Source organism: Sminthopsis crassicaudata, chromosome 4 (assembly GCF_048593235.1).
Source record: "Sminthopsis crassicaudata isolate SCR6 chromosome 4, ASM4859323v1, whole genome shotgun sequence".
Taxonomy (NCBI): Eukaryota; Metazoa; Chordata; class Mammalia; order Dasyuromorphia; family Dasyuridae; genus Sminthopsis; species Sminthopsis crassicaudata.
This window is the reverse complement of record NC_133620.1, coordinates 226,720,281-226,733,623: the sequence shown is the minus strand read 5'-3', so window position 1 is coordinate 226,733,623 and position 13,343 is coordinate 226,720,281. Positions and strand designations below refer to the sequence as shown.

General features: G+C 35.7%; 1 protein-coding gene across 1 annotated transcript in view; it reads right to left on the bottom strand.

Moving 5' to 3' along the window:
* Positions 1 to 12,536, bottom strand: part of TBX18 (T-box transcription factor 18) — a 30,918-nt gene extending 18,382 nt beyond the window's left edge. The window contains exons 1-4 of the mRNA XM_074310378.1: positions 11,655 to 12,536; positions 9,677 to 9,899; positions 7,157 to 7,258; positions 3,360 to 3,531 (exon numbers count right to left, since the gene is read on the bottom strand). Coding sequence (XP_074166479.1) covers positions 3,360 to 3,531; positions 7,157 to 7,258; positions 9,677 to 9,899; positions 11,655 to 11,988 — 831 coding nt within the window. The 5' untranslated portion in view covers positions 11,989 to 12,536. The remainder of the gene's footprint in view (positions 1 to 3,359; positions 3,532 to 7,156; positions 7,259 to 9,676; positions 9,900 to 11,654) is intronic.
* Between the last annotated feature and the right edge of the window lie 807 nt (positions 12,537 to 13,343).

Genomic DNA, 13,343 nt, shown 5'->3' with positions numbered 1-13,343 from the left:
AAAGTTCTTTTTTTAAGGAATTTCATTTTGTATAGCTGACATTGGTGAAACTAGATGGGACAAGCCATCATTACTCACAAAATTAAGATGTATACCCTATCCCCCAAAACCATACTGCAACAATTTAAGAAGTAGGGGTAGGATGATTAGTTCCAAGGTGGAAAAGCAAAGGACTGGTTAAAGTTTGGTCTGTAGGAGTGAATAAAGCTTATATTAAGAATATGGGTTATTTTCACTATCATACATGACTTCACTGATGACTGTGACCTAAACAGTCTTGTAACAAGATTAGTTGAAATGTTACAGCTGTGGGACAGTTCAACAGTTTGGCTAGGATAGCTTCCCATTTTACTTTCATTATTTATTAATAAAACTCAGTGACTGTGAAGTTCTTGATTCATTGTGTATAGAGATTCTTTTTTTTTCAACCAGTTCAAAGCAGGAGATAAAACAGAACAAAAAGGGGAACAAATGATGTCAAGCTAGAGAACAATCACCCCCATTTATACATTAAGGGTTTCAAAGGGCTGACTTCCGAACAACTCTATGAAATGAGTTTTGCAAACTATTATTATTATGTTTATTATCATTTTACTGCCAAGAAAACTGACGCTCAGGGAGGTTAAATGACTTACCCAGGTTTCTACAACACTAGTGAGTGGTCAGAGCTAGAATAAAACACTGCAATTTGCCTTCTCCTTTAAAAAATCAAAATATGATTCCAAAGAGTAGCTAGGTAGCACAGTGAATACAGCACTAGGCCTGGAATCAGGAAGACCCAAATTTAAATCCAGTCTCAAATATATACTAGATGTATGACCCTGGTCATATAATTTAATCTTGTTTGCCTCAGTTTCCCAATTTGTAAAATGAGTTGGAGAAGGAAATAGCAAGCCACTCTACTATATTTGCCAATAGCAGCTCAACCCCACTCCCCCTTCCCCCCAAAAAAACTAATCCACAACCAAATGGGGTCACAAAGAGTTGGATTTGACTGAAAAGACAAAAGAATAACATGATTCAAAAAAGAAGCTGTTTAAAATTTCATTCAAATTTGCTTCCATGTCTTGATTTTGGGAAAGTGATACATGCTCTAGAATTTTAAAAGGAAAAAAAAATTAATCTGGACATGATCTCAATAGATCATGAGAGAGAACACCATTCACAAACACGGCTATCTATAAATATAATAAATGATACATTAGCCAATGAGAAGTAAATTAAATGTCTAATTAAGTCACAGTTTTTCTCTAGTGGGTACATTTTATTTTATTAAGTGAATTAACAGAATTAGCAATTCTGATTTAACAGATTGTTATCTTGAAGATGCTCTTGGGTTTTTCTGTTTTCTCTTCACCAATTGACAAATCCACAAATTTTTATTATTCCTCACTGCAACTCCAAAGTTCACAAATCCCTTCAGTGCAACAATTTTTATACAACATTGCATAACTTTAAGAGAAATCTTAAATTGAAAAGGATACTTTTCTGAATGCTGGGGTTTTGGATGGATACCATTCACTTTTTTTAGTAATAAAAAATGAAATATTTATAAACATCTGGATCTAACAGTACATTTTATCTTTCAGCCCTTAAAAAAAAAATCCAATAACATTGTAAAAGAATCCAATATACTACTTCAAGTTCAACATGGCTAAGCTAAAGTGATGCTTGACTTAGTCAAATGCTAGTTATTAATATTTCTAAGTTGAAAACTCTAAAGAAAAAAGACTTTTCTGTTCATTTTAAATGATCTTGCTTTGTGAAGAATGCTCTAATTGAATCAAGGAAATTGCAAATATTTAGGCTGTTTTAAGTATTAAGAAGAAAATGTTAATGTAGCTACTTAAAGTTTCAATTTTTTTTTACCTTTGAAAGACCTACTCTTAACTGAAGAACCCAATAAAATTAGACACATTTAAATAAAAATTAAAGTGTCCTACGCTGTATAGAATCTATCTATCTATTTATCTATCTATCTATCTATCTATCTATCTATCTATCTATCTATACATACATCCATCCACAGATAGACATATATACATACATATATATGTATGTATTTTACTCACATGTTCCCGAAATTTAACATGGCAGCATGATCACAATACACTCACTTTAATATTGCATATTAAACTGTGATAATCTTTTTAAAAATACATTTTACCACAGGCAAATGAGAACTGTTTTAACATGGTTATGTAAGTTAAAAGTTTTTTTTTTTAATAAGGAAACAATAAAATACAGTATCTGACATAAAAATTTAGTAATGAAATTGCTTGGGGCCTTATCCAAGTCATATAGAATAACCAAAATTCAATAAGTAAAACTATTGAGGACTCAGAGTTTTCTTAGGCTCAATAAGAATGTTTTTTTTTTAAAGACCCCTGTACAAGAAACTGTCTGTAATGTACAAATCCTATCCTGTTCCCATCATTCTATGTATAAAACTATCATTCTGTGAAAATTTGTGTCAGTTGTGAGATTTTTCCCTCCAAAGTAACCCATGATTTGCTATCAAAAATGCTTACTTTTCCTCATTTCTTTCTGAAACTAAGCAGTTTTATTTTAATATGTATTTGTTAGGACAGGATTGAAAGCATCAAAAAATTCTTCCTCAAACATGTCTTTCTCATCTATCAGAATGATCCTCACAGTATTCAGTACTTGTTCTGAAAGGAGACCAACATATGCAGAGCATTACTATATTTGTTGACAATAATGGTATGCAAAAAAGAATTATTTTTAATTTTGATGTTTTTGTGTTTTTTTGCTAAAGTGTCAAGGATAGCTCTATCACTAAGGAAGACTGGGAAGATATTGACTCACACATGTCATATTTCAGTAGTTTTAAAAAAGTAAATAAATATCAATATTACACCTTTTGTCACATTAGATAATGTCCAACTAAATAATTTGAGGCTTGCAAACAGAACACTCAAACAGCATAAGATTCAGCCAGTTAGTGAAGTAATGAACTTCAGCTGGGAAAGAATAAGGTATGTAATAAATCATTATCTGAGTCGACTGAGCTCCCATGCTGTTCATATTTTGAGTGCAGTAATTAGCACCTCATGATATTGAAGACAAATGTTGAAGCTGAAAAGAAAAAGAGGGCTAATTGGTTTTTCTTTTTCTTCAAGTGAAAACACAAAATTTAGTCTTAATATCTAAAACTCTTATAAGATTGTCCACAGATGCCATTTGAAAAAAATGAACTCAAATTTTACATGTTAGATGCTTTGTCTAGGAAAATGATAGAAAGACTAGAAAACCGTTAACTTGCCCTCATTCAAAAAGGGCATTGAAATTGCTATTTGAAAGAAAAATGCTTCAGTTAAGCAAAACAAGGTACTCACATGTCCTTGGTCATCCAGCTCATTGTTGGTAAGTTTCAGTTTGTCAAAGCTAATCACTTGCCGCATCCAAGTTTCCCCTGAAGCTGGTGAATCAGGATGGATGTAAACCCGGGGTGGTACAGGTGAGTCAGCATTACCTGCCACCATCCATTTAGAGCTGTGATAAACATACCTAGCACAGAACAGAAGCATATGCCATAGAAACTTGGATCAAGTATGAAATCAACAATGGCACCAACTCATTAAGAATAAAAATGATTTTCCCCCTTCCTCAACCAATTCCTATTAAAAAACAAAACAAGGGGCAGCTAGGTGGCTCAGTGGATAGAGTACCAGCCTTGAATTCAGGAGGACCAGAGTTCAAATCTGGTCTCTTAACACTTAACACTTCCTAGCTGTGTGACCATGGGCAAGTCACTTAACAAAAAAACAAAACAAAACAAACCCCCTTTTTTTTTTTTTTTTTAAAGGCTTTTGGCGGTAATTTTAGTAGCAATGAGCTTGACATACATGCCATGTAAAGGGTAAATATCATGTTTCAACTCTTTAATTCACATCTCAATCCCAGGCAACTGAATATATTTATAATTGGAAAATGTGACAATGACAATGATTATATTTTTTGTTTGTTTATTTGTTTTTTGGGAGAGGATCTGAAGAGTTAATATTATGCATTCACAGGCAAATAATCCCTTCAGACTGTACTGCAATCTTGGCAAAATCTCAAAAAAAAAAAAAAAAAAAAAAAAAAGCTTGTCAGATTATATAGTCCACCCTTCTTCCAAGAATCTCTTTGCATTAAGATATTTATAACAATATCAGAGGGAGAGGAGAGGAGTAAGGGAGGAAGGAATCAGAGAAGACCAATTTTTTTCTCAATTAGTTGTGGGTTTTAAAAATGCTATAATTAAGCTAAATATCAGTTAGTTTTTAACATACATATTCATGAAATATACACCTTTAGAGATATTCTTTTCCCCTTCTATATTAGGATTCCATACTTCCCAGGACTAATGACAAATTGTTAACCAAAGAACTACTGTAAAATAGTTCACTCAAATATGGAACACTTTCAAATAATTTTCAAATTGGACTGTCTCAAGTATAAATCCCATTATGAAAATGACCAAAAAAGAAAGAAAATTGATTTTATAGTTTTGTAGAGAAATATATCAATTTACTTTGGGATTATACCAACATGCATATGTGGTCATTTGATAAAATTAAGTAACAAAAATATGAAATTAACTTTTATCTTTAAAAACATTTACTCCTGACCTTGATTATATCATTTATTGATATTGATCTAAAATCCACTCATTTAAAATTTTGGATCTAATGAATGTTATCAATGAAACAAAGAGATGAGAGAGAAATCATACTATTTGCAGAGGTAGTTTTTATAGTTCCCTTTTTTTCTTTCTCAAATCCAACATGAAGTTAATTCCAAGAGACCATTTAAAAATATTATCTGAAATAATATCTATTTGCATAGGTCATCAATTTATTACTCAAAGAACATAAAACATTTATATAAGTTCTCAGATAAAATTGCATCTTTCAAATAAATCCACATATTTCCGTGTGTTTCTTTTTAAAAATTTCAACATTCTTTTTGTCCCATAACTCCTTCTTTAAGGAAAAAAAGACTACCTAATAATTATACAATTATAAGATATGCTTTAATTATTTTATTTTGGAAATCTCCTTCTAAATAAATAGCGCTTGTATGCTAATTTATCTGTGATTTATACCAGTGTATAAAAATCACCAATGTTCTTTACTTTTAAAATAATGTTCTAAAATTTAGAATGTGAATCTATTATACATTTTTGAACATTTAGTATTGCTTCAACCAAAATAAAAAGATGTAAACTCTGGAGGGACATAAGAAAAAGGGATGGCATTGTATATGATTTAGATTATTAGTAAATGTTTTAGAACTATGGCCATGTCATAAAAAATGTGAAAAGTTACATATTAAATGATTTCAAAAAGCAATTCCCACTAATAGTAGTAATGTTGCATTTTATAATTCTTTGTCAAGCATTATAAATGTAAATAGATAACTACAATATTTTCCTATAGAAAAAGCAGGCACTAAAATATTTTACAACGTGCGGGAACAATGCATTTGACATGTACATTCTTACTTGAAGCATTTTTTGTTGTTTCCTTACTTTTTATTCTTATATAAATTTTGATAATATTTTACATCCAGCAAATAATCAAAAATTAATTTGAGGGAAGCTGGTTTAGAAGACAAATGGATGGTTTCTTCTAGTTTACCCTATGCTGTTTCACTACTTAAGACAAAACCATATTCAAATATGGATTTTAAACTAAATGAATTTAAAGAAGAGACTTTATTGGCTATTTATGCCTCTCTGATACAATCAGATAGTTACTCATGACACTACATGTACTTTTCATCTTCAAAACTAATTTTAAAATCTCTACTAATTTCGATTAAAATTCTCAAAAATACTACTTGTACTCAAAAATACAAAATGTAAATGGAATCATGCTACAATAAAAATTAAGATCAATAAAACTATCTTTTCTATTATCTACTCTATCACATTCTACATTTCCATTTGCTAATTAAAATCTGGCTGCTCTTCTAACACTATTCAACTTGGAAAAAAAAAAAAAGATATATGGAACCCAAATCTAATTTCATTGAGCTGCTCATTAAAAATAAGATTGTTCTTTCAACCAGTATTTGTATTTTATATTTTGTGTAAAGAACAAGAAAGTTTAAAATTATTATTTCTTATGGTATTAAATACTTTAAAAATATTCATATCTAATGATGACTTTTTGTGACTTTTCTAATTCTTTCATGAGAAAGAAAAAAAGAATAAATTATCTATGAAATCTAGGACTAAACTTTATATAGAATATACAAAATTTCAATTTGTGCTCCAAATGACGCAAAGACTTCTTAGTGGTCAGTTGCATTTATAAATAACTACAAAACCTAAATTTTATGAACAGTTGTTTTAAAAATGGTGCTGTTGTCTGGAAAAGGAGAGGAAAAAAACAACCTAGTTTTTTTTTTTTTTTTTTAGGCCTTTCCAAGTTCCAGTAAATTGCTAGTGTTAATTACTTTATTATTTAGTTAAAAATTAAAACAAAAAAGCAAAAGCCCACATATAAACAATATTTTATGATTACAAAAAATATATACACTTTATCTTACTGGTGAAAAATCACAGAAATTGCAAAAGTTGTCTGAAATTTTAAAAAATACATCTTTAAATTTTTATCCAAAATTCAATTTAATGGATCAAAAATATATTGCTTTTGCTTGAGGTTTACTTAAATCTGGAAAAAAATCCTAAATTAAAATTTTAAGGTCACCAAGATGCAAATAATGTTATCTGAATTACACATTTATTCCAAAAATTAAAGTGAAAATAGAAAGCTAATTTAAGAGGCAAAGTGGTATATGTAGAGCTCTAAAACAGGAAACCAAAGGCACTAAAAATGCTCCCTATTAAATATCTTTCATGGAGGCAGAGGAATGATAGCATCCAGCAAAGTGGAACAAAACAAAGAACCCTCATCTACATAGGCAATAGGCACCATATGTAGAAAGCAGTGTTCTAGGAAATTCCTGATCTTTCTGTTCCTGCCGAAGGACAAGCTTTTAGATTCTGAAATGAGGAAGTGATTTTTAAAAAATTTTAATTAATTGCTAAAAACAAAAGGCTACAAATCAAGTGCTTCTCACAAATTCTGCTCCTAGTGAAATTTCAAACTGTGGGGCTCATCTTCATAGCTATTAATACCTGTATCTTTTATTGTCCACTGGTATAATATCCATTGCAATATAATACTGCTGGTGTGGATCTAGACCAGAGATCTTCACTCTCATCGCTGGAAACATCCGCCTACACAAATAAAAAAGAAAAGAGGTCATTTTAAAAATATATATATTTTTAATCAATTCAATTCAATCTGTATATGTCAATACTAAATACCTGCTATGTGCTAGAAACTGTGAGAAGCACTGGAATAAATAAATGTGTGTGTGTATGTAAGGATTTGGAGAACAAGGAAGGAAAATTTTGTGAGATGAACAAAGTTATCACTTCAGATCCCTATTTTTGATACAAATAAATGCCAAGCAATAAAAAAATGGCACTTATCAAAACTGGTTTATAAGATGCAATTTGACATACCACCTAAACGTACCAAAGTCTGCAGAAATTTCTGTTCTATTTCAACACAATTAACTGTTCTTAGAGATACCATACACTAAAGGCAGCAACAGATATGTTTTGATAAAAAAAATTCTTATAATATGTTTTATACAAATACGCAAACAAAAAAGTATATTTAGTAGAAGATTAGGAACTTAAATTTTGAGATGTGGGGAAACAGACTCTAATGTGAAATTTACAAAGGTTATAAAAAGCCACAAGGAGCCAAGGTGCCATGCTCTACCCAAAACAATATGTTCTTTATTGAGACAGGACTTCCTGTCTGCAACGTGCTAAAGGTGAAGAACAAAAGTTACTCGAAGTTTGAAAGGTATAGTAAAACTTCTTTATTGAAAGCAGAAACCAAATACAAGGTATATATACCACCCACTCCATCCCTCCAAAATAATAATAAATCTTCATAACAATAAATAGTCCAAACAGTATAATCTTGTTTAGTATGGATAACCAGAGAATAAGTTAATTACCACATTTAGGAAAAACTTTCATTTATCTCTGCCTCCTCAAGATGCCACTCACTAATCTGTAATATTCAAGCTATATAAATCATCTTTTAAAGATGTGAATGCTTTCAAGAGCAAAAGTAAGAAGTTATGTACCATATAATTAATCTTGAGTCAAATAAGGAAAAAAACAAGATTTTTAATTTTAAATAAAACATTGTCCTGTTATGACATATATGATATATTTTACTGAAGTTAATCTTATTTTAATTGCTTTAACTTCTTAACTACTTAGTACTAAATAACTAAATACTCTTCCCCACCTAAAATAGGAATGAAATTAAAGAATGCATCTGTAGAAAAAAAAATCATTATTTCTAAGTAGGTATGAGAGTACTTGACTGGCTAGCTCATTTTTAGTATTATTTTGGTGCACCTGTAAGAAAGAGAAAGTCTCTAATAAAATCCTTCACAAGACAAATGTTATTTTGTGCTATTGAAGACTGAATTTGGATCATTAATTATTTTTAAAAACCTCTCTGAAAATGTAGAAAGAAGCATATGGATTCAATAAAATATGTTTTTGTAATTTCTAATACATTTGGATACTTTTGTGCTGTGCAGGTTTTTACCATGTGTATCCACTGGAAATTGAGAGTTGGGGATGGGGGGGGGGGGAGAAGGAAGCATATTCTTCATAGACTCTGGGACTATGCTAAATGAATAGGAAATTTAAAAGTCCAAATGCGTTTGTGCTTTCATTGCCTGTAATACGAATCAGTTTGTTTTTACATAGTAGTTAGAGGAATATACTACAGGTTTTAGACCTTGCTTATCATTTGTATAAATCTCTACAGCTTATTAAAAACTGTCTTTGAAAAAATCTTATTTATTCTTTAAAAAAAAACGTTTATAGTATTATTGATTTCATGTAATTTAGAAAATTTCATTGGGGAGTATGCATCAACCAACTTCTAAAAAGAGCAATTCAAAGAAAAGAACAATCAATACTGATACACAGAACTAAGTTAAAGCTACTAAAAATTTACTACATCACAATGTAATTTTCTAATAAAACACACTAAGAAGATTAACACTTAAAAAAAAAAAACAATCAAACTACTGAACGATATAGAATCAATAGTCAGTCTTAATTGGGATTGGAAAACAAAACGACTAGGACTGGAAGTTGAAAGAATAAAAGCCAAAAAGTCCTCAAAGGTAAGAGCTTCTTCACATGTTTGTTCTAAGGTTTTGGAAAACTGAATAGAAGGGGAAATCCATACCTAAACTTAATTTCCATGGTGAATCTGAATACTAATTGCTGCTATATTAGTTCTTTTCCTCTGGATTTCAGTGATATATTGTTAAGCCTACTATCCCAAATGATACTCACTCTACTCAATAGCTGACACAACTCCAGTTCTCTGCCCCAGCCTAGCTTTCACCAAAAGGCAAAAAGGATATAAATATGGAATATGTTTATCTGTCCCTCTTTCCGACTGTCTGTTCTAACCAAGGTGTCACAGCAGGGAACCGCATAGGTGGATGGCCCAACTATTGAAGGCCATTATTTGTGCCTTCTCCAACTGATTTATTATGGAAAAGAGGGTCTGTCTTTTCAGACAGCTTGACCTTTTACCTGCCCGCTTTGGTGATGATCATTTCTGTGCCGATCTCATGGAAGCGTTTCCACAGCTCAGCACCTTGAAGATCCACCCGGGGCGTCTGTGCAGACGGTAGTGGGGATCCGGTCTGAGGGAGTGCTGGGAGAGGGACTGGGGGAGGAACTGGCGACCCTTTCGGAGAGGCTCCCGGGGACACGGCTGGGGACGTTCCTGATTGGAAAGCGTCTTCACAGCCGCCTGCAAAATAGAGAAGGAAAATTGAACATAGTTTAAGGAGTCAAGGAGAAAAAGATGTAGAAAATGAGAGGCAAACCTTGGAGGCAAGGCTGTGACCTAGGTGCCCTAAAGAAAGCAAGATCGAAGTGGATATACTTCTTTGCTTTGTAAAAAACCTTCAACCTCACCCTCTCACTATTTGCCACTCTGAGGAGTGCTTCGTGAGGCCTCCCTCACGTCCAAAGCTTCTCCATCTCTTGAGTCTAGAAGGGCTGAATCCCCCAACAAGAGAAAGGTGTGGTGACAGGCCAGATATACTTCTCCAGCCCCCAAACCCAGACACAAGCCTAGGCCAGCTCTCACTGCATAGGCCTGCGTCAGGATCTCCACGCTGAGACTGCAACTAGAAAGCGCCTACCGGCAAAGAAGGGACTGGGGTGCAACGGAGAGAGATGCCCCGGCCTCGTACCCAGTAGTAAAACGAAGCAGGCGATGCAGCAGCAGCTGGTCTCTTGGTGAGTCTTACCCTTACCCAGGCAAGAAAAAGCAGCTGGAAAGCCGCGCGGGTCAATTCTCCCAGTCCCGGTCTGAATCGCACTAAGCCGTGCCCGCCTCAAAGTGCAACCCCAGCTAGGTCCCGAAAGTAGATGGTAACAAACGGCCCGGAGTGCCCAATCTCACTAAAATTTGGCAAGGAGCCTACTGACTCCACTTGACAAAATCCATTTCATCAACCCTGGTTAAGATGGTAAGAAGGATTTCCTGTCTCAATCTTGATCTTTTCCATAAAACATACTGGCTATACCTGATCCTGATCGCAACGAAATTTTAAAAGGAAAAGCAAAAGCTTTAATCCCCGATGCTTCACACCAACATCTTATCCCTGTCCTTTTCCCGTCCTAAAAAAGACTCCAAGAGAAGAGGAAAATGAACCCTCAGTGCGAAGTCAGAGACAAGAAATCGAATGTGAAAAACATCTTCCTCTTAGTTGAGTTGCTCTGCAATGAATTTCTGCTTTCCAGTGTTAAGGAGATTGAAGGGTCAATTTTAAAAATCATGAGAAAAAAAAAAAAAAAAAAAAAGGAATAGCCTACTCTTTGCTTAGGAGTGGGGGAACGCTTTAAAATGAAAGCAGCATCTGTGCTGGACCGCGACACTGGTATCGAAGGTTGAGGGGCGATCGGTATAAACGAGGGGGTCTAGGAAAAGACTTCACAAAGCGTGAGCCAAAAGCCTAAAGGCCAAGGCAACATTTTCAAATAAAGTTAATATATATATATATATATATATATATATATATATATATATATATATATATATATATATATATTTTTTTTTTTTTTTTTTTCTTTTTAAAAAATCTGCCAACGGGCCTTGAGATCAGAGAATGGAGAGTGAGGAAGTTTGACTAGTAACTTTGAAATACTTGTGCCTTGCCACCCACGGGTGTAAACAGCTGCGCGTGAAGGATTGTAGTCATCGCAGCAGCCCTAGCTCGGGGCTGGGATGTGGGTGTGGGGGCAGAAAAGGCACTGCAGCCCTCCTCTACACAGGTGATTACCCCAAAGCCCCAACGAAACCTGCGGAGCAGAATATCCCCGCAGCAATCCTCTAGCTGCCGGAGGCCCAGAACCTGGGCATTTCGCCCCCTGGGAATTACCTTGAAGCCAATGGTGCTCCCGTCCAGGGTCCTGGTCTAGGACCAGTAGCTGCCTATTCTGGGGTCTAGTGCAACTAATGCCGCTGGGGATAGAACAGAGCAAGTGTCGGACTCACCCGCAGGTCCTCGGGAACCACAGGTCCGTTCCATCTCCGCGCAGCTCCGAGCAGACAGGGACCCCGCGCCAGCTCCGGCTCCGGCCCCCAGTGGTAGTGGTACAGAGGCACCTTCGGCTCCCTCCACCGATGTCTTTTCGCAGCCGCCGCTGCTGCCGCTACTGCCTCCCTCTGCGGTGGTCGCGGCTTCGTCTCCACCCAGTTTTCTCCGTTTCTTCTGCAACTGCTGCTGTTGCTGCTGCTGCTTTTCGGCGCCGATCAGTGCTTCCACCGAGAAAGCGTGAGCCTTGAGGCTCAGCATGCTGCAGGGCGAGCTTCTCCTCTTCTCGGCCATCCCCGCCGCCCCAGCACACGCGCGCGGCGCTCCCAGCTCTCATATACTCACACGCACACTCGCGCGCGCACACACACACACACACACACACACACACACACACACACACGCACGCACGCACACAACAGCACACACGCTCACCCTCTTCTCCTTCCTCCCAAAAAACAAAACAAAACAAAACAAAAAATACGCACTGCCGCCCACAGCTACAAATCTGTCCTCCTTGCCGCTGGCAAGAACAAATTTGGTGTTTCCTCCCAGATTTTCCTTAAATCCGAGTCATCAGCAGCACCTTCGCCAACTTATCTTTGTTTTGTTTTTAATTAATCCTTTTGCGCGCGCTCTCCTTTTTTCTATATATCTTTTTTTTTTTCCAGAGATATGTCTTCACTGCCACCCTGGCCCACCTCCTTGTTCTCCGAGCTTTGCCTCTTCTGATGCGCCAGAAAGAACTGACATGGGTAAAAAACACTCTGCGGACACAAATTAAGGCTTGTAATTGAAATTTGTTGCCTTGATCTGTCAGCACTTCCAGGCAGGAGAGCGGTGGGAAGAACTTGCTCATTAGTGTCAATAAAGCGTCTGAGAAGGGGCGGGGGCGGGGTGGAGCCCCAGAATTCCGTCAATCACCCAGCCCAATCACCAATCCTCGAAGCCCGGTCTGGGGGAAGCCGGGGCCCGTTTCCTTACAAGGCTGCAAAAGTGGAGGGCTTCCTTGCGCCTCCGCCTGGCTCAATCCTACAGCCGGCGCTGATGCCCCCTTGATCTCCCTCATCTCCTGCCAGTCTCCACCCTCGCCCTCCTCCCCCACTTCCATAAGCACACACGTAGGTCAAGCATCTGATCCCTTTTCTACTATCTCTGAAGGGTTCAAGGCCGCCTGGTTTGATTAGGGAAGAGTTTAAGGTTAGAATACTAGGAATCCTCCAAGTGAAATGCACCGCGAAACTTTTCTTCTTGATTCAGAGGAGTTTGGTCACAAATATACATTAAAGGTGGAAGGGGGAGCCCACCATCACCAAAATTTTTTTTTTTTTTTAAGTTTTATGGTATGTGGGAGTGTGTGGAATCAGAGAATTGTAAATTCCTTTAAGTTTAGATGATTAGAAGCTTGCATCCCCAGTTTCTGCTCTCATAGTTTAAAACCAAACAGATCCCAAATGGCATACCACTTTATTAAAAGTGTTACTCCCCTACCTCTTTTTTCAACTACTTTAGCGGGCAAATCATGGATTTTAATAGGTTTTTAAATGTCCTTAAGGGCACGACTTTAAGATTAAAACTCAGAAATTATACAAAATAAAAATAAATGTATTCTTAAAAGCCTACTACCATTAGGTATAATTTAGGAGCAG